This window comes from Ambystoma mexicanum, chromosome 11, assembly GCF_040938575.1.
Source record: "Ambystoma mexicanum isolate Mex_15411 chromosome 11, UKY_AmexF1_1, whole genome shotgun sequence".
NCBI classification, from domain to species: domain Eukaryota; kingdom Metazoa; phylum Chordata; class Amphibia; order Caudata; family Ambystomatidae; genus Ambystoma; species Ambystoma mexicanum.
This window is the reverse complement of record NC_090934.1, coordinates 989,128,348-989,154,186: the sequence shown is the minus strand read 5'-3', so window position 1 is coordinate 989,154,186 and position 25,839 is coordinate 989,128,348. Positions and strand designations below refer to the sequence as shown.

Genomic DNA, 25,839 nt, shown 5'->3' with positions numbered 1-25,839 from the left:
CCATCGGCTACTTTAGCCACATAGTGGCTCAGCAGGTATTTTACTTCTGCGTTACCATGAGCTACACATACGCCCATACAATACGTTTGTCATCTGTCTTGAAATAGACCCGAGAATGTTTGCCTTCTGACACACTGGTTCCCATGATATGCAATTCTATGTCATCAGTGTGCTCTAGTTTGCAGTGCTCTGACTGATGATGTAATCTGTTGTGTCATGCGGGATGTCATCGGTAATGTCATCTGTTAGATGGTGAGTGTGCTCATCGGCTGCGCAACAGCGTACCCAGAGTGAAGGTGGCATTGCTTCCAACACTTGCTGAATTTCCAGGGTTTTGTGGCTTTAAATGTCAACTTAACATCCATTCAACTAATTTTTTTCACTGAATACTGTAGATAAATGCAGTCTACATAGATATACTTAACTGTCCATGGAAAATGTCTCTCATACTCAATTCAAAGGAAAAGCTGGATACATAACTCGTACATTGGCTCTTATGTTCTTCCTGTCACTAACACCTTCTTTAACACTGGGTTTGTGCCCAGACACTTAAGACAGTGCTTTCCTTTCATGAGACCCTGCTGCCTCTGTGAACTATTGCCCTATTCCAGTTCTCCCTGCACCTTGGAAGGTTCTGAGAGAAGTGGCAACTATGCAACTGCCCCAGGTCATGTTATGCTATGTTATTTTGCATTTATATAGCGCCTTATATAGCATTGGTATGGTCTGAAGGCGCTGGTAGGTTGAACGCCCTTGGGAGCCGAAGTTCAAATCAGTAGAGAGAGTCAAAGGTGTGTGTGAGCTCCGGGTATGTGTGCAGCTGGTGCGGTATTCGTGTAATAGCTGCTTCTTAGCGGTAGGCGTGGTGGTTGAGAGATCAGGAGTATGTGTGTTCGTTCTGGCAGGATTTATCCAGACCGAATGTGGCTGCGTTAGGCCTGAGGAGAACGCCTGGCTGGGGGGTGTGTAACGAGCAGTGTTTACTTAGAATGATGGGGAGTGTGCGGCGGATGTTGGTATGAGAACAGTTATACCGAATGGTGTCATAGTATCTCTGTGTTCTAGTTGAGTGGTGGTGTAAAGAAGAGAGTAAGCGTGGTGGTCTGACATGATGGGTTATATGCTCTTTCAAACGTTCTCTGCATTCCAAACCATACTATATACGTCACGCAATTCTATGCGCTCCAGTCCGTTCCATGCACTCCTATCCACTCCATGCACCCCAGTCTGCTCCACACACTCCGGTCTGCTCGACGTACTCATGAACTCCAGTCCGCCCTGCGCGCACCAGTCCTCCCCACGCGCTCCAGTCCGCCCCACGTTCTCCAGTCTGCCCCACGCACTCCAGTCTGCCCCACGCATGCACTCCTGTCTGCCCCATGCATGCACTCCTGTCAGCCACATGCATGCACTCCTGTCAGCCTCATGCATGCACTCCTTTCCGCCACACAAACTCCTGTCCACCACACGCACTCCTGTCTGTCACACGCACTCCTGTCCGCCACACGCATTCAAATGCGCTCTATTTACTCCGATCCTTTTGTTTATTCTAAGTTGTTTTATGCACTCCATCCACATATTTCACCCGTACCATTCCGTGTATTCTAAGTTGTTTTATGCACTCAATTCATATATTTTGCTTATAACATCTTCATACTTCATCCTTTCCATCCACCTATTTCACATGTTCTATCCACATATGTTAGCCGTTCCATCAACGTACATCCCCCGTTCCATCCACGTCCGGCACCCGTTCGATCCATATATGTGATCAATTCCATTCACATATATCATTTGTTCTATCCATATAGACTCCATCTACATACTTCATTTGTTCCGTCCGCTCTATGCATTCAGCAGCTCTACATACTCACCCATTCTACGCACTCATCAGTACTGCATGCAATCTGCACTCATTCGTTCTACGTACTCATCCGCTCTACGCAACTCGTCTGCTCTACACAACACGTCCGTGCCACTCTAGGCACTCATTCGCTCTAGGCACTCGTTCGCTCTAGGCACTGGTCCCCTTTATGCCCTCACACGCACTATGCATTCACCTGTTTTGCTCACTCACCCGCTCTATGCACTCCTCCGCTCTACGCATTTATCTGCTCTACGCACTCATCCCCTCTATGCACTCATCCCCTCTATGCACTCATCCCCTCTACGCACTCATCCCCTCTGCGCACTCATCCCCTCTATGCACTCATCCCCTCTACGTACCCCTTTTTTTCATATGCACTCATTCGCTCATATGCACTCGTCTGCTCTATATACTTGTCGGCTCTACCCACTGGTCTGTTCTATGCAGTCCTCCACTCTACACATTCTTCCGCTCAGCTCATCCATCCCGCTCCGCTCATCCATCCGTTCCCCACACTCATCCGTTCTACGCACTCATCAGCTCTGCATGCATTCCGCACTCATCCGTTCTACATGCTCACCCGGTCTATGTAACTCATCCGCTCTAGGCATTTGTCTGCTTTATCCCCTCCCATGCAGTACACCTTCATCTGCTCTACGCATTCACCCACCCTATGCAATCACCTGCTCCTCGCACTAACCCGCTCCCCGAACTCACCAGCTCCCCGCGCGCATCCGCTCTCCACACTCATCCGCTCCCCGCTCTCATCCGCTCCCCGCACTCATCCGCTCCACGCGCCCATCCGCTCCCAATGCTCATCCGCTCACCTCACTCATCCGCTCCCCACACTCATCCGCTCCCCACACTCATCCGCTCTATGCACTCATCCGCTTTATGCACTCGTGCTTTCCACGCATTCAACAGCAATATGCACCCATCATCCTTATAAAGTCATTCGCTAATACGCAGTAATCCTGTTCTATATATTCATCTGCTCTCTACACTCATCTGCTCTATACACTCATCTGCTCTATACCCTCATCCACTCTATACCTTCATCCGCTCTATACACCCATCTGCTCTATACACTCAGCCGCTCTATACACTCATCCGCTCTATATAATCATCCGCTCTATACCCTCATCCGTTCTATAACCTCATCCGCTCTATAACCTCATCCGCTCTATGCACTCATCCGCTCTATGCACTCATCCGCTCTATGCAGTCATCCACTCTATGCAGTCATCCGCTCTATACACTCATCCGCTCTATACATTTGCCAGGTCTGCACATTCATCTGCTCCAGCAATCTACACACTCTCCGCACTTCCGTACTCATCCGCTATCCACACCCCTGCGCTCTACATACTCATCCGCTCTACTTACTAATCTGTTCTACACACTCATCCGGTTTACGCTCATCCGTTCTGCACATTCATCTGTTCTACGCACTCCTGCGTTCTAATCGCTTCTCTTTTATTTATGCACTCATCCGCTCTACACGCTCATCCGCTCTACACACCCAACCGCTCTACACACTCATCCGCTCAACATGTTCATCGATTCTATACGCTCATCCGATCTACACACTCATTCGAACTATATAGTCATCTGTTCTTCCAGTCATGCATTCTTCCATTCAGCACATTCATCTGTTCCACACGCTTCATCTATTCTAATTATTTCATCCACCCCATTGCCTTCGTTCACTCCTCATGCATTATGTCCATTTCAGGAGTTTAAATCTCTTTACTGTTTCTGTATGATTCATTCTTATTAACCACTTCATTGCTTTGATCTACTTTACTCGTTTAATTCTGTTTGTCCTTCTAGTTTATATTAGGGGTTATTAGCTATCAATTTCTCGCATCACGTAGTGTGTTGGATTGGTGTCATTGAGATGCTGTTAGTCTGTTTGGGTTAGTTTGGTACGGGTTGGTTTTAGGGAAAGAGCCTGGTTTTCAGCAGTTTGCAGAAAGACGTTAAATCCTCAGTTAGGCGGATGTAGGGTGGGAGTGAGTTCCACAGCGTGGGGGCCAAGGCTGAGAATGATGATCAAAGATCATTCTCTTTTGCATGCTTGCCAAGCCGGCTCCCGATGAAGCAAGGGCAGAAAGTGGGTCCTGGTGGTGGCAATCTCAGCATGATGACAAATATGGCTTGTGGGGTCCTCATAATTATTGATGGTACAGTGGCTTTAATTTGCACAATTGATCATGACATGCTTTGCCGTCACCTTTCTGTGTCTGATATCTGTTGGCATGCCAGGGACCGCTTCGAGTCATCACCTCTGGGCCAGTCAACATGTATTGTTTACATTCATTTATTGGTCCAAATTCCTGTATAGGTCCTCATGGCTCCTTGCTGTCATGAACTCCCTCAGCCTCAGTGTCCAGCCTAAAGGCCTCTTGCTGAGTTCATTCACTCTGCCTAGGATGATCCACGATTTTAAAATACAATTGTGAGGATTTCCAGTTAACAAAGGTCTTATTGGAGATGAGTTTTAGTTTGTACGTAATAACAGCAGTAGGTATATAAGAGGGTAATTGTAGGACACACCTCTGCAACAATCCCTCCAAATGATCTGACCTGGACATATCCTCCATATAAATTATTCCTGAGCCATAGGTTACAGCTTGTAAAGCCTTCGATTTATAGTAACAAAATACTGGCAGGAATGAATATTTACCATACTCTTGCTTAATTTGAATCAACTGAGATGAGTAGTATAACATTCTTTCCTTCAGCTGGCCAAAGAGGGGTGAAACAAATGGCCTTCCCAAAAGAGGGAAGCTCACATAAATAAATTGATCCACCACCTCAATCATTACCTTTTTGACTTTCCACTGACAATAACACTGTTTACTACATTTAGAGAAGTTCATTATTCTAGTTTGGGCGTCTTTAACAAAAAATGTGGTTTGTTGTCATATATAAGGTTGTAGCATCTAAAGACCTGTAATCCTATCTACCGCCAGGATACCAGCATCCTCGGAATGAAGCCCTTTGTACTCACACAACACTGTTGCCCATATTGTATTAAAAAATATATGTGCAAGAATTCTTAAAGTGGGACCAAGTAAGTAAAAAAAAACATTCATGGCATGTAATGAAAATGAAATGTAAGATATGAAAATACATAATTTGAAATCACTATGTTCAGCTTTAAATGTATAGTGCGTCACAAATAGCCCAAACATTGTTATACTGTTGTTATACAGTAGGTATCAGAAAATTCACATAACTGCAACCAAACTTAATTATTTTTAAATAAAATATTGGCCTGCATGTTTCTGGTTGAGGCACCCATAAAATTGCCCACAGTCACTGAAATCCCCCAACTGGGCAAACTAAAAGGTGATCCCTAGGCATGTATTACACATTTTTTGGGGAATGCAGTGATTGAACTACAGTCCCTTATACTTACAGGTTTTCATACAATTTGACAATTATATCACTAATTATGAATGGTTGGTGCAGTGCTAAAAGTTTTCTCAGTATGTATCTGGGTCAATAATGTGGGCGCACACCGAGTGGAAGTACCAGTGAAGTACCTCTTTGCCACGCATGCTGGCTAACCTTTGGGAGACTTGCTCCTGTGATTCCTGCTACTTTATAAATACACAGTATTACTGGCCCACTCCAAGAACTTAAAGTGGATTATCACGCTCCATCAACAAATTGGGCTAATTGTACTTTGTTTTGTATAGAGCTACTAAACACTGTGTTTGGTGAGCTACGAGCTTTAATCTTTGTTTCATGCCCCCTTTTCTGTGAACGTATAGATGAATAGATATTCATCAACCCGCACGCACCAGCACCAGGGCGCGGGCACCGAGTGGAAGTACCAGTGAAGTACCTCTTTGCCTCTTTGCCACATTCGTCTCAAAGTTGGGGCTTTCAGGTGCTTCACTGACCTCCCAGTTCGTGCGTCCAAGGCAGCATGTTTGTACGTACTCTAAAAACCGATATGCCTATTACAATTGGCAATCCAGTATCTGTGTGTGAGAGAGCCTTGGCGGCTCCCATTGCGCGCAAACGTGCTCTGAGCCTTACATGTTCAACACCACTTACTCGTCATTCACACAAGCCTTCCATACCATCTTTGAAGGCTTGCAAAAATACAGACATTCAAGCGTTCTACAAAGACACCCATGTAACTACTGTTTTCAAAATGGCACCTTCATTAGAGGTCGAAAGGCTAAAGGTGGTGGAGGAAATAGTTATCCCTTGTTGATTAAAAACTACAGAAGCTCCTTTGAAGGTGGTGCAAGACCTTTCCCGAGCAGAACAGTTAGCACCTGCCAAATCACATGCTGATATTATTCTTATTGTTGATCGGTTGCCTAATCTGGGATCCTCACCCAATGCGAGTACTACAACGGGCAATATATCCTTATCTGACAGCATTATGCTAAATATACTTCCACCCACAGTGAATCCAGTCAAATCCAGGGATGTAATGGAGCCACTCAAGAATGATGTGGTGATAATAAACTTGGATCCTGAGGGTTAGGGTTTCTCAGCACAAATGTTACCCGATAATCTGTCCAGGTCATCAGTTTTGTTTGAAACTCCCGATGATAGTCATATTAGCTCTGTTTCAGGTGTTTCATTCATCAATCGAACTCTTAGAAGACCCTATGTTCCAATAATTAATACTAGTGTACACACTGAGGGCATACAAAATGACAGGTTATTGGAGGTAACACTACAAGCGATGAATCCGGCAATTCAATCTCCAGGTAAACTGTATCAAATTATGCAATCAGGCATGTTTTTTGGAAGACATGCGAATTTGGCAAAATACTGTTGGTCAGTCAGTGAGTAGTAAATCTTCTAATCCGAGTGTGTGTGCGAAGCAAACAATGATGATGGTAAGGGTTGCCTGACAATTACTGAATTTAATTGACTTGCCGCCTACAACAAAAATGACTAAGTCAGCTCTGGTTATTCCATGTATTGACAGGGTAATTTATGACACTGCGGAGGTAGTGAAAATACCGCATTGTGTGGAGGCATCAGCAACAAATACTCCTTGGTTGGAAACTTCTACTGCCCCAAAAAAGGCTTACACAATATTTAATCCTGGCAGATTGGGTCACATCAAAAACATCCCTCTTGGTAAACTAACTAAACATCTAAAATCAGTGAAGGGCTCATCTGGCTCTGGATTCAAGCAGTTTTTCAAGGCCATTAATCTTCCACAAAAGAGTGCCATAACTGCTTCTCAAGCAATAAAAAAAATATAAAGCAACAGTGTCAAGCTAAGAACAATGGGTGCAAATCAACCAATGGCATGAATACACTAGAGTATGCTCCTTTAGATGCCTTAGTGAAAGAGGTGAACAAAGGTAACGTATTATAACTGAGTGTCCAAAATTGTCAGACATTGAAATAACAAATAAAAGGAATGAGGAAGCAATCAATAACCATAGACAAGAAATCTGGAAGGCTGTTGACGCCTACATGGCTGGACATCTGATGACAGTCCCATTGAGTTCTGGTATTCAAAATGGACAGCCTCCTGTTGCAGAACCATCAAATAGAGATTCAACTCCTCAAAGTCAATCAGAACCGCGTGTAAATTGTCAAAGCATTTCCTTTATACAAAAAACAGGAGAAGGGGGTTGCCCTGTTGTTATACCCATTGTTGATTTGGTATCCTTTCCCAGTGTGCCGGTACCTAAGACTGAAACACCAGGTGCTAAACCCAGGACTGGGGAGCCTAACCGCAATGGAGCGGATATTTCAGCCGAAGTTTTGTCCCTATTTGAAATTGCTTTAAGAAATATAGACCATAAAAACAATTCCAACTTAGCAATCGATGGCGGAAATATTCAGAAATCGGACCGGCCCACCGCCCTAAAAACTCAGGAGTCCAAATGACCAGCGAGGTATTCTTTTACTTTAGCCTGCAGACCGTCTCCCTGGGTGCAATATGACCTCAATTGAAGGTCGGTAATGGCTATATTTTCAGATGTTGTGGAGTTAGAGGACATCACTTCATCTGATATTGAATATGGTGATTTCACAAATGATAGCAATTTAAACTCAGTGAGACTTTGTTTGAATTCACATATTGTTCAAAATGTCATTTGGTCAACAAAAGAGCTCCTCTATGAGATGGGCTTTGAGCTCGTAGTTGAGCCGATGTCAGCAGCTGCACTCTGGGTACAAAAGTTAATTCTCTGCCAAAAGGGAGGGTGATTCATAGTGTAAAGGGAAATGCAGTTCCATCAAAACTTAATAAATGTCAGTGCAAATGCAACTATGGTCAACAGTAACTGAACAGCGCATGTCCCAAAGGTGAGATTTCGTTATTGAGCTGGAACACAAGGTGCTTTGCCCACTTGCTTAACAATGATAGAAGTCATATGGGGGAAGTTGAAGTGGTACTACTCCAAGAGACTTGGCTTACCTCACCTCCGGTATGGGACAACCATGACATTTATTTGAATCCTGCACTCAAACCTCTGTGTGGTAGACCTTTGTCTGGTTTACTAACTGCCATTAAAATAACGAAAAGAACATCATCAGAATTGTGGGCTATCCCAAACAAGTACATGTTAATGGTAAAAGTTAAGATTCTAAATTGTGTGTGCGCCATTCTGAACATATTTTGGAACTCAGTTGCAATTATAGATGAGGTGTTTTTAAGGACTTGATCATGTTACTAAATCTGGTTGATCTTGATCCTACTGTGTCTCATTTAATCATGGCTGGCAATTTTATTATTAACTGCTTTGATGCAAATGTTCTACGAAACAGGGGAAGAGTACACCATTGGAATATGTTTACTAAGTCTCGTAATTTATGTATATTGAATGGTATGTTTAAAGCGGACAGCCCTCCTGGTGCAACATGGAAAAAGAGGACATAGTGAATCGATAATACAACAGTTTCTTACCGCATGTATTGGAATTCGGTGTTAAAAACTCCAAGTTGAGTGATCATAATATTTTGACAACGAAATGGGGAAGAGAAGATCAAACTCCACTTTGTGCAAATGTACATCAAAATGGTTGCCTACTTGTAAATCCTGGGATGAATCGACTCTGATGATCAGAGGATGCTTTGCAGCACTTTCATCAATATCTTACAAATTCACATAATCAGGAGGTGGGGCTTCGGGTCATTTAGGGATTGAGTATAGTAACACAATCCAATTATTCCAGCATTCGAAATCAAATTTAAAAAAAAAGAAATTCTCTCAGTTGCACATATTTGATCAGGCTGTAAAAACAAGAACAGCTGTATATTGTGCGGAATTGAGGCAAGTTGCTCAGTTTCCTTGTGACGTGAAGATCATTCGCCTAAGGAAAATTAGAACTAATTATGTGAATTGGTTGAAATGTCATCGAGCACAAATATATCAGAATGATGGTGCCACTATGCGAAATATCCTGGCAACTAAGAACACAGCTAAAATGTGAAACATTATCTATCAAGTGTCATTGGGTTCACAAATTACCATTCAATCTAGTGCAGTGACCGAACAAAACTGGATACATTACTTTAGCGATTTATATTCTGTCCTTAAAGGCAGTGTAAGTGTAGCATCTCGCGAATTCACACAAAATGTTCAGCTTAATTTTGATTATGAAGACATACTATCCCTTATTAAAACGACAAGTAATTCCAAGGAATCTGGGTCCGATGGGTTGTCAAATTATACTCTAAATGTCCATCCCAATCTTTGGGCATCCATATTGTTTAGTATACTTTCAGCCATAAATGTCGCCCAAGCACTACCGAAAACTTGGACACACTCAATTACTCTACCAATTTATAAGAAGGGTGACCGACAGTCGCCAAGTAGCTATGGTCCCATCTCACTCTTGGATGTCCCCGGTAAGATCTATGGTAGACTATTATTAAGGGAATTAAGTGCATGGATCACTGAAAACCATCTAAAAGATCCATATCAATTGGGATTTGTCTCTGGTTTAGGGACAGTACCAAATATTTTGTGTCTAAACATGATCAAAAGGCAATGTGCTGCTCGAGGTCAATCATTATATTTAGCATTTGTAGACTTTTGGGCAGGCTTTGATTCAAATGATCGTGTGTTGCTATATGACAAACTAAAAAAACCTAATTGCCCACCATCGTACTAACATTAATCATGCTACTCCACTCAGAAACAACTATGCAAGTGTGATTAACGTTTGATGGCATCCTGTCTGCCCCAATCAGCACCAAGAGGGGCCTGAAACAAGGATGCACTCATGCGTCATTTCTATTCAACTTCTTCATACTTGACATGGGAGAGATATTTCTTAATATAGTAGATGATGCTCCTAAATTGGGAAATCAGAAAATTTGACATCTCTTATATGCAGATGACTTGGTAGTGTTATCCCAGACACCAACTGGTTTGCAAAACATGTTACACAAACTTGATGTTTATTCAAAAGAGAACAACTTGGTAATAAACACTGGCAAATCACAAGTGGTAGTAGACTTTTGGGCAGGCTTTGATTCAAATGATCGTGTGTTGCTATATGACAAACTAAAAAAACCTAATTGCCCACCATCGTACTAACATTAATCATGCTACTCCACTCAGAAACAACTATGCAAGTGTGATTAACGTTTGATGGCATCCTGTCTGCCCCAATCAGCACCAAGAGGGGCCTGAAACAAGGATGCACTCATGCGTCATTTCTATTCAACTTCTTCATACTTGACATGGGAGAGATATTTCTTAATATAGTAGATGATGCTCCTAAATTGGGAAATCAGAAAATTTGACATCTCTTATATGCAGATGACTTGGTAGTGTTATCCCAGACACCAACTGGTTTGCAAAACATGTTACACAAACTTGATGTTTATTCAAAAGAGAACAACTTGGTAATAAACACTGGCAAATCACAAGTGGTAGTATGCAATAACGGTGGTTCCCCAATATAAATATCTAGGGTAATTTATTTGAACTCCAACAATTACACAACACATAATTGGGCTTTGCAATGTAAGTTACAGGCTCTTACTTCATAAGCCAAATTACTTGCCTTCAGATTTGGCAAATATTCCTTGAAACATGTACTCACGTTTTATCAAATGAAAGTAACACCCATATTGACATACGTTGTGGAGGCATTGGGTCCTAAAAAGCGGGAGGAGTGGAATAAGATAGAGTCCAAATTCTGGAAACAGGTTTTGCATTTGCCTACTTGCATCCCTTTACCCATGATAGGTTATGAGTTAGGTTCATTGTCCCTATACTCTCAACTATTGTGGAAAATGTGTGCCTTACTAGGGACATGCTAATTGGGTGCACACAAAAGTAGTTTTTACAGCAATTGGTGCGAAATGATCTTCAATGCCATGGCTGATGCTTCCTTGGATTTAGAATGATTAATTACCAATCCTGGCCATGCAAAAATTTAAATCTTCCAATATGATTGGATATATAATCTAACTGCCTGTGGCATGTACAAAGATTTTGATGTATCTCTCTTTGGAAGGAAAAGATATAGAGTAATGGCAGAATATCTTACCAAATGCCCATCGCCTCATGTCCGAAGACAATACATGCGTTTCAAGTTTAATCAATGGCACACCCAAGAAGTGTTGTATAGGAGGAAACAAATTCCCCAAAATCAAAGCAATTGTCGCTACTACTCGAATGAGCAACAGAGAGCATCTCTACAACATCTTGTAGTATCATGTCCTGGTTTGGTTCTGACTCGTAAAAAGTTTTTTTTATCATGTCTTTAATTTGACCACCCATTTAGGTCATGATGAAATATGGCAACTGATTTTCTTAACTCCAAGACTGGCAGTAAAAGTGGCTGTAGTTCACTTTCTTGAAGCAACCGTGCCCGACCAGGTGTTTGATAAATAAGAATTTTAAACATTTTTAAAGGTTGTATAAACTGTAATCTAGATATAGCTGTATAATTGAGGATCATTATTATTGGTTTTAATGTTTTTTCTTTTGCTAAACTGTTAAATTGTTTAAGTCTTTTGTAAAATATTTGAAAAGTTGTGTTTATCAACTAAAAAAATATATATACATAATAATAATATGGCCCATCCCTTTGAGCTTAGACACACAAGATTGGCATTCATTAAGTCTTGTGGCCTCATGTATTAAGGGTTCTGGATGGTATTGCCTCCCAGCTGATCGTGTGATGTGGCACCAGATGACCCGCATATCCTTTGTGTATGTATGCTCACACGGTTGATGTGATTGTTTTGATAATCCATGGGTTAAAGTTGGCAATGGTGTGCCATATGGTCTCGGGAGGATTGCTCAGGGGCAACGTGCTCGCCTTGGAAGCAAGACGACACAGAGCAACACAGGTTTCGATCCCCAGGTCTGTGCTTAGAAACCTCTGGGTATTAAGCACGTTATAAATAACCTATCATATCATATATGATATATTTTTATTAAGACCTCTGTTGTTCTTCAGGTTGAGCATCTTCAAGTACTTGAGATATTTTGTGTCTTGTTTTCAAGAGTCCACCTCTTAATGCTATCACAGACAAATCCTGTAGTGTTGGTGTATTTAGTCCATGGCACGTCTTACCTACAGGCGTTCGTTGTTGATATGCCTTGCATTGGATGAGGTATACAGCTTTAGATGATGTACAGTTGTATGCCCCTTGAATCTGTATTCTTCAGTTCTGTGGTGTCACTATAGCAGATTGGATTCAGATGTGTTACCAGGTTTGCCTACCAAAGCATTCCATGGGTTTGTTCCAAGTTTTTTTGTTCTTGTTCTAGTAGAAACATGCTTCTGGTTGGCGACTTTGCTAGATTTATGGGATGCATGGATGCAATTAAGGGATTTTCCTTCAAAATGTCTCTCAGCTCTTCATCCCTGCAGGATATTGGTTGTGGACCCTGGACATTTCTGATCAGTTGTGTTAATGATGGGTGAGAAGTGACCACTAAGGTTATCTATCTGTAGCTCAGCTGTTTTTGAATTGTACCAGGGTGTCTCTAAGTATTTTCAGTGCACACACTCACACATGTCCTGCCAAATTCTCTCACTGAGTGATCTTTTTGCAAGAGAATGTACAGAACATGGCAAATTGTTTATGCTTTGTCTTCCTGTTAGAATATAAATGTTGGTACCGGATAGCTTGACTGTAGATAATAGGTCTGCTTGTGTCGCTTGATTGGAAACTTGTCCTCTGCAGGTATTTGTTCCTGTGTGTGGGTTTCTTTTATGCAGCTGTTTCCAGGTGGCCGTTTGATCCAACAGCATTGGTGGTACAGAGATATTGTGTGCTCACCTGTGATTATTCCATGGTGACCTAAACCCACTTGGGAAATCCATTCAGTGATTTAGAGAATTAAGCAAATTGGTCCAAATCATGAAATGTTCATCATTGCATCACAGGTTTGTTAGTTGTACCGCAGTGAATAGAATGCCAATAGGTTGCAGTTTCTCAGAGCTACCCTAATATCTTAACAAACATGATATGGGGTGTGCAGCCTGTGAATGCAAAACAATCACCGGACGTTGCTGACCAATAGCCCAAAGCTGCACTTTCAACGGGATATAATCCCCAATATAATTTTCCAACCTGGTGGGGTTCATTAGCTCCTAAAAATGAGCCAGCTGGCCCAAGTGGTTGGTAGTGTTTGGTTATTTTTTTGGACAAATAAATTTGTACTTTTTCATCCATTTCATTACTAGGTAATTATTAATAAAACATATTCATGTATAAATATCCCTGTCGACCTGCTGGAATATTGTGAGGAAAAACCAAACTGACTCGAGACAGGTTACAACAGGTAAACAAGAGTGTTTATATGTCACACTCAATAGAAACCCCACTGTTAGGATCACAGTGTAGGGTATACATTTTAGCAAAAAATATACAATATAATGTTCACAATAACACAATTGCGCTGAAAGTGCGCTCAAATATAACTAGAGGAATAGCTGTGTCGAAATTCCATCATTTCACATAACGCTTGTTTTCGTTTTGAGCCATGTAGTACATTCTGCTCAAAAAGTCGTTGACATAGAAAAACACTCCTATGTGGTGGTAAGTTCCGACGCGTTTCGGATTGTGCTAATCCATCTTCAGGCCAGGACGTGTTAAACTTTCACAATATGTTCAGGTTGATTTCTCTAGGTTAGTCCTAAAAGTAATGAGAGTATACTAATTAGATCTCTATAAGTGGATTGATGGAGAGGTTCAGGTTGAATTATGAATGAAGCAAACACCAACCTTAATGGTGAAGTAAAAGGACTCATAGGTTTTTATCCGGTCTGGAGAACACTTCGTGGGAACCGGACAGCAAGGATGAGGTGGTGGGTAGAGACTCCCAAAGTGGGTATCTGTAATTAAAGGGAACTCGGGTCAGGAGAAATACTATAAAAGCACTCAAAGTCATTGTCAGGGCTCAAGCATGAGTCCGTCGTCAGGAAAGGGAAAAGTAAAACAGGGTTTCAATCAATCCATTGCCGTAATTGCCATAACTATTGCAGCCATTTAGTAATGCTAAAAAAGATCTCCCCCAATGCTCCTGTGGTCAGGAAAGGGAAGATGTTGCATATAAGAGAGACAGAGTTCAAATCAATCGTTTGGCATAATTCCTGTGACTTATGTTGCCATTTGGTGATGCACAAAAGAGTACCCGTATGGGTTAGTAAAATGTCAGGATAACGGTCTCCCCTCATTTACTTACTTTGCAGTAATGATCTGGAGCAGAAGTCGAGCAGCCCGTCACCAAGACGAGCTGTTCTCATCTGCCCCGTATGCGCGTTCGTGCCGAGGACACCATGTTGGTGTGGGACTTCTGACTCTCTGCTCAGAGAGTGACAGGCGGCCGTAATGCTGCCGGTCGTCTGCCGGTCGTCTGTCTATGCAACAGACGGCACTCAAACATATGTTATGCGACACTAGTGGGGCGCATTGGATGGTGATCAGAAGTGTTCACTTCTTATCTAAAGCGATAGGGTGTCACCGTGGAAAATCTGCGGTACTGAGTGTATGGTTGCCATGGCACCAGCACGCATGCGTGATGCAGCCATGGTGTCGGGATCAGGATATCGGGAGAGAGAGTGGTACTCTTCTCCCTCGTACATTATGTCGAGATCAGCAGTAGAGGGATCCGCGCATACTGCCCATGGTAAAGGTAATACATTAAACCACGTCTATGGGCGGCACCCTCTAAACAGAAGGTGTTCGTGCAGGATTCAAGCGGAGCATATGCAAGCTTACTTGGTGTTGTGATCCAAAAGACATGCCTTAGATGCTGCAGGGGTATAGTAGAGGTATTATGTGTCAGCGAGTCTACACAAGCAGGCGTTGTGTGGACCACAGTGATGATTAACAAGAAGTAGCGAATCGAGAGCAGGGGCACCATAGTTCAAATAAACTATTGGGTGCTCCCCCTCTCGCAAAGTAAATGGGACCCAACAGAGGCAGACGAGGACATCCCTCGTACCTATCTGAAATAGGGTCACTGGGTAAGTGATATGTAAATGTTGCAACTGCTGCAGTAGAGGTGGTCAGTATTTGCCGGCTAAAGGCCATTCCTTTAGCTTAGTAAATGAGTAACCATACATAGTAGGCATCATCATTGTAAGCATCCCTCACTGTCGGTTCATGTACCGTTCACAATCTGGGTAATCAATCTTATTGGAGGTATTAGGCGCATGTAAATGCATAGTACAATTCATTCATTCTAGGATTCATTCATTCATTCATTCAATTCATTCATTCTAGGATTCCCCAAAACCTTCTCTGGTTGAACATTGGCGGTCAATCACATTATAAAAAGCACATAAGGTCAAACTCACAGTTCATGCCCCTAGGGCTAAGACAGTCTAACGAATCAATCCATATAATTTCTCTTTGGAGCAGTCTCTTATGGATATCACCCCCGCTTGATCCAACCTTCACTTGTTCCAAGTTCAGACTCGAGTGCCTAGATTCAATAAAATGCATTGATGCCGGTGATCTGAGACTTTTTGTCTGTATGTTGGACTTATGCTCCGTCCATCTCAATTTGGCCTTTCTCGTGGTAATCCCTACATAATAAAACCCACATGGACATTTCAAAGCATATACAACATTAGTGGAATCACAGGTACAAGAGTGTTTGAGTGAAATGGGTTTTCCTGTGTGTGGGTGTGAAATGGTATTGCCTGGCAGGATGTTACTGCAATGCTGGCAGTTAAAGCATGGTTATGTCCCTTTGTAAGTTGTAGATGTGGACTGGTCCATAGAGGTTTCAGCTCTGATGAGGCTACTTCTTAGGGTTTTACGGTTTCTGTATGCAAAAATTGGAAGTTGTTGAAAAAGTGCTTGCGTTTGAGGGTCCATTTGTAGCATTGGCCAGTTTATTTGGATGATATTCCTGATTTTCTTGCTTTGGGCTGAGTATGTAGTCAGATATACCGTACTGTCATCTTTTGTTCGATTTTTAGAGGTGAGTAGGGCGTCTCTCTCAATGGTGGACACCTTCTCTTCAATTCTAGTGATTGTGGCTGGATTATATCCTCTTTCCTTGAACTTTTGGCGTAGTGAGGCTGCTTGTCTAACATACTCAGTATCCTCCCAGATGTTTCTCCGGTAGCGTAGGAATTGGCTCAAAGGTACACTGTCTATCGTCCTGTGGGGATGAAAGCTTGTGGCTAGTAAGAGACCATTTCTGTCCGTGACTTTCGTAAAGATCCTGGTCTCCAGATTGTCTCCCTTGACATAGACTTCAACATCCAGGAATTGAATCCACAATTTACTTGTGAGTGTAGTAAATTTAATTTGCGGATGCATCTCATTCATCATGGAAAAGAAATTGTTCAGTTTGTCATCTGGGCCAGACCAGATGCCAAAGACGTTGTCAATATACCTCACGAAGAGGGTCAGATGATGTGACCATCTAGCAGATGTCAAGACATGTTTTGTTTCTAAGTAGTACGTGTATCTATTAGCATATGCTGGGGGCCATGACGGCCCCCGTACTGGTACCCGAGAGCTGTAAGTAAAAGTTGTCTTGAAATCTGAAAAAAGTATTCATCAATACTACTTTAAGTAGGGTTAACACAAATAGTTTGTCGCTTGGCAGATATCAGACTTGAATAAGAGCCACTCCTCGGCCTCAAGTCCAGCCTTGTGTACAATATTGGTGTACAGGGATGTGACATCCATGGTGAAGAGAGTGTCCCTTTCTTTAACAAACTCAATCTCATTTAATTTATTCAAGAAATGCATAGTGTCTTTGATATACGTCTGGGTGTCCTGTATCAAGGGTTGTAGGATTTTATCCACGTATTTCGCAAGGGGTTCTAGCAAGCTCTCTGTTGCCGCTATAATGGGTCGTCCTGGTGGATCAATCAGTCTCTTGTGGATCTTTGGAAGGATATACATGACGGCGTGATTGGGTGTGTCTTCTCCAAAAAACTCTGTGTTTTTTCATTGATTACTTCTCTGTTTTCAGCCTCATCCAGTATTTCCTTGATGAGGAACCTCACCTGTTCTGTGGGGTTGTAATAAATTTGCTGGTATGCATCACGGTCAGCTTGTTGGCGTTCCACTTCTGCTATATATTTGTTCTTATCCATCAGGACGAGTGCCTCGCCCTTGTCAGCTGGTTTGAAAATGATCTTGCTGTTGTCCAGCACTCTTTTGAGGGTTTGCCATTAACTCGTCGTGAAGTTCCCTCTACCCTTGGACTTGAAAGGAAGTTTTTTAAATTGATCCAATACTGTTCTCTCAAAAACTGCCAAGACGTGGTTGTTGACAGGGGGATTGAATACGCTTTTCGCTGTCAGTTCCAAAAACTCAGAGGGTTCTTTGATGTGTGAATGCCCCACAGACAAATGAGCTTTATTCATCTGGGTTAAAATAAACAAAGGATTTATCTGCTCCTTGGATAAGAAAGGTCATTGTAACTCTGAATATTCGGATGGGGTCTCTTGGTACCCCTGGTGATCTCTAAATTATAAGTGTTGTATTAAATCGAGAGCTGATCATGCATTTATAGTAGCTGTGATTCTATTGCAGGAAGGGAGCCGGACCCTGCAGAAACCCCAGCCAATCGCCGTCACTCAAGGGCCATCCCTCTGTGACATCATAGCGCTGGACGAGCTGCTGAATTAGGTGGTAATGTGATTCATCACCTTACTTTACCCCTAGGATTTAAGATAGCATCCTAGGGCATTTTAGCCCGGGTGTTCTTCTATGGGCATTTTAAGAACAAAGTGTTGTTCCTGTTTTAGCCTGTTTGAGCAGGTGAAAGCTGCTTCGTAAAATTACAATGCATGCTCCAAATATTCCATTATCCTTGCAAAGCAAACAGTTTCTAAAGGAACAAGAGGCACTCAGTCATTCATCTCTGTATTGTGTGCTGGCGGGGAAAGGTACTGGACATTTACAGATGACAACAATGGGTCTCCTAAATGTATCATCAAACACAGTCTGTTGGGCTCTGGGCAGGACTGGGTTATGGCTTATGCCATGCTGATGGCTGTGGACAGAGAATGAGCTACGGGAAGGTTACTGAGAGGCCCGGCTGAAGATGTGCGGGGGCCCATTTCAACATGATGGTTGGGGGCCCCCCTTGCCTAGCAGTCTGAAGCACCTGTGGGAGGCATACATTATATTGGAGATAAGATAAGGCGAAAGTTAATAGCTGCCAAATATCAGGAGATGGCGAGTCAGCAGGGAGATGAAACACTGAATGCCCACTGTATAGCAATGATTCCTCCTTTTTAAGCAAGAGGCTGACGTGGAGGAATCAGTGTTAAAAGGCAATGAGGTGATAACACTTCTGTTTTCCCCAATGGAAGTGACGGTCATGAGAAACGCAGCTTGTAAGGCAAGCACTGCAAAGCGCACCCTGTAAGTCCCAGGACGCAAGTAATATAAAGGAAAATATTGCTGTGTTATTAGACTGCTGACTGGCAATATAGGGGCAGTTTCTGGGGGCTTCTCTGAGGCCCCTTTCATTTGAAAAGGTTGAAAAGCCCTGATGCTGTCCCTGGCACTGGGACCAGGCCGGACAACCCAGCAAAATCCTTCTTAGCTATGAGTAAGGATTGGTCAACTGGATTTTTTTAAAATCGTTTTGAAAACTGAATGTCAAATTGAGTTAATTTTGAAACGTAGCCATTAAGCAACCGAGACAATATTTTTTCCAGTATCATGGAATTCTACGAATGAGCTGTCTGGACAGAGGTCCGAGAGTAAAGACTTTCAACATAGCCCGAAACAGATTAGCAACTGTAACCGTGAGGAGGTTCGCTATCGTTGACACTGACTGATGCATATCCTCCTCACAGCAGACCCGTTGGACTCTTAGAAGCACCGGCCTAATGCGGAATCTAGCGTGTGTGGTGGGGTCCCTTTAAGGAACCGGCAACAGCGTACGTCACTGCGTTCCTTGAATAAATGGCCTTCGTAACGCTTGGCATGTAATGAGTGCTCGAGCAGAGCCCATAAAAGTACCAGCGTGTGTCCCTCATTGAGCAGGACCAAATGGATTAAACAAATAACATCTAATCCTGAGCTTTCCACCACAGTATTAATTTGGAGAAGTTAAATCTTATGTTGCTCTCATATGTTGATATTGCTCTTTTAATTACAATGAAAGAATTGGACGTTCCCATGTTTTACTTTGTGTGTTATGCATTAAATGGGTGTCTCACCCGTTTTTACGTGCAATTGATTTTTTCTTACATTAATTGTTAGATGCCATTTTGCTGAGGGCATCTTCGGTGCATTGAACAGGGGGGGTTTTGGGGGCTGCTCTTCATGGTAATTCCCACGCACACCTGCAAGAAAGGCGCAGAGCACGGCCGGCTGCCAGGCTCCCCCACACTGGAGGCAGGGCAGGGCTTTAAGTGGGCCGGAGCCTGCTAGGGCTGGGCTGGCTCCGAAATTTCGTGTTGAGGTGGGGCCCTGCCGTGGCCCACTAATCTCCTCTGGCAGCCCCGGCCACTACACAAAAATACTTATTTTGTTCTACAGCCTTAAGCTCGTGTGCGAGAGCTTCAGGCTTCAGAAAAAAATGACTTTCAGCCATAATGGTGGCACCGCACCTGCGAGGCATCCCATTAAAAAAGAGATGGCTGTGGGCCGGCGCAACCATCATGGAGAAAACGTGAGGCTGCTGGAAGCAGAGGCCTTGCTTTCTTAATCCTGAAGTTCCTGCACATTTGCGGGAGTTTCACTCTTTAGAAAAAAGGCCTCAGCCTCCGGCGGCCTCACCCTTTCAGCCTTAATGATGACGCTGGCCCTCCCCAGCTGGCGAGGACCAGCGCCACCATTAAAGCTGAACTGGCGAGGCGCTATCCCCTGCCAGGCAAGCCTATAGAAAATAAATGCAGAGATCAGCACCCTCTCCCCCATGGGGAGAGGATGCTGATCTCTACAAAAGGCTGCCTAGGATGGGTGCCAGTAGCCCATTAAGTTGAGGTTTGATGGGGTCGTGGCCTAATGGGCCAGCAAGACCCCCACCATTAGGCCACACCCCCTTGATGAGCCCCAGCTCATTTTGTAGTGCCATTTAAGGCAGTGAGGCAGGGGAAGCGCTGCGTGCCTGGGAGAGTGACAGACATTTCTTTCGAGGTCTGTTGTATAATGAAAAACAAAGGGGGTTCTGGGAGTCTCTCTACTGGCATGAACACAGCCCATGGACCTGTCCTTGAGTGGATGCTCCCTCGAGAGTCTCAACCAAGTTTTTAGCTCACTGTCCCTTTCACAGAGAAGAAATATCTCAGCATATCAGTCTTTGTCCTGCCCAGGGGCAGTCCACCACTGACATGCTAGGCAATTCTCCTCTGAACAAGAGTACCAACAGCAACCCCATACACGTGTTTCAGCCTTGTTGGGAACCATCAGTGAGGTGGAGCTGTGCCTCTCTGAGAACAGTGAGCAAGGGCTCCAAGTCTGGATTCCCCTAGTAACTTAGGGTGAGACCCAAAGTTACTTAATATGCAAAACAAAGGTGGTTCTGGGAGTCTCTCTACCAGCACGAACACAGCCCATTGACCTGTTCTTGGGTGGATGGCCCCCGGGTGAGTCTCAACCAAGTCTTTAGCTCACTGTCCCTTTCACAGAGAAGAAATATCCCTGCATGTCCTGCCCAGCACCGAAATGCTAGGCAATTCTCCTCTGAACAAGAGTACCAATAGCAACCCCTGTTCTCAGAGAGGAACAGCTTCACCTCACTGATAATGCCCAGTCACCTAAGGGAATAGTAGAACTAAAAATCTTGGAGGAAGATATATTATATTACATAAAGAAATTGAGCTCTTCAAGAGCTATTGGCCCAGATGGGCTCTCAAATTCCATGCTAAAAGACCATCCTGATGCATGGACTTCTATTCTGCTTGTAATATTTGACCAAGTGATATACACAAACAAATTACCAGCCTCATGGCAGAAATCGATACTAATCCCTATTCACAAAAAAGGGGATAGAAATAACCTCAGAAATTATAGGCCGGTGGCATTATTGGATGCTCCTGGGAAGTTATTTGCTCTTTTTGTGTTGGAAGAATTTAACCAATGGACCATCAAAGCTGGAATTAACGACCCATTTCAGACGGGCTTTCGTCCAGGGCTAGGAACAGCAGTTGATCTACAGGTCATTCATGCCGTCAAAAAACACGAATTGCAGATGAATCAAAACTTATACATGGCGTTCATAGATTTTGAAACCACCTTTGACTCTGTGTCTAGGACTCTCCTATTTAGGAAGTTAGAACTTAGGAGGTGCCCAGAACATGTGAAACATTGGATTCAGGAGTTTCACACGAATACCTCGATTCAAGTGAGAAGTTCATCCTGTTTGTCCTGGCTTTTGCCCGCTCAGCGGTTAGAAGATGTCAAGGAATATAAATATCTGGGCCTCAATGTGAATACAACTGAGGTTGACACACCCTATTACAAGGAAATCAGACTGAAAATGAAAACCTCTACTGCCCAGGCTTCTTTGCTGAATTATAAATATGGAATGTTTTCATGGAAACCTGTAATCATATTTTACTGCGAGAAAGCTGTACCTACAGTGATCTTTGGTGCTGAAACTAGATCTTGGAGAGATGATAGGTTCTGGTCAGTGTTAGAGGGTATCTATTGGAAAGCGCTGTTGAAACTTCCTAAATCGGTGTCAATATATTTAATTCGATATGAGTTTGGGCTGACATCTCTTTACACAATGTATATGTGGAAACTGTGCTGCATTTATCGCAAATGTCTGATCTCAATTGCAGAGAACTCAACTATGTACATCTTGTCAACATATATTCTAACTACAGAGCATCATGCGATGGAGTTGTGGAGGCGAATGGTGCGAGAATTTTTGATAAAAACTGATGTGTCTGATAATATGTTGATTAATAATCCAGTGAAGGCAAAGACACACATTTTGTTATGGGATTGGTGTAACACCTATGATCAATGCATAAATAGTAAACATGGAAGTGTGTATAAGGTGGAGATAAAAAAGTTAAGAACACCTGAATCATATGTAATCAAATTCCCTGGTGCAAAACATAGACATATGTTCTTGAGATTTAGACTTTATATCTGGCACACAAGGGAGGTATTAGCCAAATGCAAACTAATCCCTGAAAAGCTGAGCTATTGTAGATTTTGCAAAATCACTGGAGTGAGGGAAACATTATACCATCTATTAGTAATTTGCCCCTCTCTAACTGAGAAAAGAACTGTGTTCTTTAGACCTCACTTTGAAGATTACACTTTACTGTCGAAGGAATCACTGTGGTGGTATTTATATAATACCAGATTGACCAAAGTCAGAATTGCTATAATCAATTATCTATTGGCCTTGAAATTAACTAATGACAACAATTGATTCAATGTATGATGTTGATATCGGAGTATGATCCACAAGTAACATTGTGATAAACCAATGCTTCGGTCTTGTTGAGGGTTTTTAACCTTGCTGCCGGATAAGGGCGTCGGCTGCTGAAGCAATGAAGAATAAATTGAATTATAGGGGAGGGGAAAGGAGGACGGAATTAATAATTCGGATTTTCTTTTCTTTTTTCCTTTTTTCTCTTTTCTCCGTTTCTTCTTGTTGGTTGTTTTATTGCACTTAGAGAGTAAAATTTTTAGAAGTTATTGTTATTAAGGATTTTTATTTTTGATTGTTCATGATTTAGGGGACGATTTTAGTAGTCGGCGTTGGCATTGGTTAGGGTTGTTCTTCCGTTTATAAGTTGTAATCTATGTTGTCATGCTTTGAAGGCGGAATGTATTTGATCTGCAATGTTTTAATTTTGTATATTTTATATTTTATATTGAAAAGTTGATTTATGAACTGTAACAATAAAGAAAAATAAAAAATTGTTTAAAAAAGATAATGCTCAACAGGGCTGAAACACGTGTATGGGGTTGCTGTTGGTACTCTTGTTCAGAGGAGAATTGCCTAGTATTTCGGTGCTGGACGGCCCCTGGGCAGGACAAAGACTGATATGCAGGGACATTTCTTCTCTGTGAAAGGGACAGTGAGCTAAAGACTTGGTTGAGACTCTCCCATGGGCCATCCACCCAATAAAAGGTCAATGGGCTGTGTTTGTGCTGGTAGAGAGACTCCCAGAACCCTCTCTGTTGTATAATGAGCCTAAAATAATCCTGTGGATTTAAGGAACGCCCCTCAAGGAACACATACACTTCTTCCGCCCTCACAAGAATTGGTTGTGGCATGAACAAAAACGGCGACATCTTCGTCCTGTGTAAAATGCAGGCGCTATTTCAAAAATATAAGCTTGCGACCCGACAGCCTTCAGGCAAGAGATAGGGAAAGTTGCTTGTTGTGTCTAATACACTGTGTGAGTTTTCCCCAGCAAATGTTGAGTGCATGAAGTGTGGACTGCTTGGTCTGCGGTGCATGAGAGAATATTAGGGACGTTCGGGGTAGGTGGTTTGAGAGGTGGATGTCGGAGGGAGCGCAGGGTCGTTGGTGAATCAATAAAGGAGCTTTTAATCACTTACTGCTGACTCCCGTGTCTATGACTGTTGGACACAACATTGCTCCTCGAGTGGTGTAGGTCTGGGAAAAAGGTCTGATGTGGGTTATGGTTTAACAGGCTGTGTTTTTAGTTTGTTGCAGTAGGTGGCACTGTAACATCACTCATAAAATCTCTTACTTTATGTTTTCGGTATGTTGTATTTTGGCGCAGCACTTTGGGCGCCGGCTGTTTTTGCTCGGCGCTTTTGGCTCTGGCCCCTTTTAGTTGCACTCTGTTGTTCGCGGCCATCAGGAAAATGCAGTGCTTTGGTTGACAGTATATTTATGCAAACAGTGGCCACTCAGCACAAGGAGCGTACACTGTGAGTGCACGCTCCATGCAGAAATAGGTTGCTGTGTCCCGCATGTTATTGTTTACAGCACACAGCAACCCATTTCTGCATAGAGCGTGCGCTTACAATGCAGCTCCATGTACTGAGTGGCTACTGTTATACTTTCAACCAAAGCACTGTGCACCTTCCTGTGCTTTGGATGAAAACATATTTAAGTAAAACATAAATAGCTTGGCGTGCAGGTTCCTGCACCCTGATGGTCACGGTCAACAGGGCGTGCCTTAAAGGAACCTTTGGGCAAAGCTTGGTGCCAAAACGGGCCACGCCCAAAGCGCTGCACCAGAATGTCCAGCTTTGTATGTTTTCATACGAAGCTCTGGGCAGAGGTTGCAGACAGTCCTTCAAGGGATAGGGGGAAGCTGCTCTGTGCAGAAGCATGTGAACTTGCTCTGATGGCAAAAAAGCTCAGCTAGTTAAACGCAAGGGTTGAACATTGAATACGTTGCAATGCCTCGTTCCCACCCAGGGAAATCATGTATTTGGGGTTTTTGCACACCTCTAGCGAGTGAGCCCTGGGTTTCACTGCGCCCATTGGAGGTGCTACTGAGCACACTGAAGGCGTCCTCTTGGTAAACATATAACAGCATTAACAGACACAGTAAAAGGATTTCCATCTATCCAATTGGTTGGAACACCTTTTACTATGCTTGTTTGTGTGGGAACAGAGGAAACGTGACCTTGGGGACAACAGACAAAACCGAGCTACTATATAAATGCAGCACAACATTGGAAAATGCATCAATGTGCTGAGCAGCATTAAAATGAAATAAGGCAGTTCAAAGCATCATTCTGTAAATCTCTGGACAATTTAAACAGTGCCACAGACCTTTACAAAATGGCCGCTACTGTAGCAGTGCTTTGAGCAGGATACACTGGTTATGCATGATCGAGCAGCTGACTGACACCAGGGTCCCTCTTTTGTATGTATCTTCATTAGCTCCGGTAGCAAGCAATGTTCACTGCTACCGGTCCTAATGACTGCACGATGACAACCCATCTTTACTACTTTACAGTGCTGTAAACAAACATAGAATAGGAATGCCAGTGAAAATTAGTACTTCCTAAAATTCTGTCTAGGTCAACACGTTACCTAACACAAAATAATGCTCAGCACATGCTAAATAATGTTTTTACCTATGCAGTTTGTGACTGAGACCGAAGTTTATTTATGGGCAGTGGGAAACACTCATCTTTCTCAGGTGCTACAGCACATGTCCATACCCACAAACATTGGAGAGATTTTACATGATTTCCCCAGCATTTGAGGTGTTGTCATAAATATGTGTGTATAATTTCCCAGCAAGGACTTCCCTAGTGGTTTCATATATGACATTGGAGGTAACACGTCCTGGTATTGAGGACCGTAGGTGGTGTTCCGCACAGTCATTTAAGGCTAGCAAACAACTTTGCCATGATAATGAGTGCCGCTACAAGAATTAGATTACACATTTACCGTCTGCTTGCTCCTTGTTATCCAGTGCAGGCATTGGGAGGACCGGCTGTTTCATTGCCACCAGCATTGGCTGTAAGCAACTGAAGAATGAAGGTGTCGTTGACATACTACGGACCACTTGCCAATTACGAATGGACAGGTAATATATATCTTTAAAACGACGCACATCCTTTCTGATTTGTTAAGGGATGAGAAAAGTTGC

The 25,839-nt window shown here is 42.9% G+C and overlaps 1 protein-coding gene across 1 annotated transcript in view; it reads left to right on the top strand.

The window, feature by feature from the left end:
- Positions 1-25,839, top strand: part of PTPN5 (protein tyrosine phosphatase non-receptor type 5) — an 814,933-nt gene that overhangs the window by 734,862 nt on the left and 54,232 nt on the right. The window contains exon 13 of the mRNA XM_069624164.1: positions 25,663-25,776. Within this exon, the coding sequence (XP_069480265.1) occupies positions 25,663-25,776 (114 nt within the window). The remainder of the gene's footprint in view (positions 1-25,662; positions 25,777-25,839) is intronic.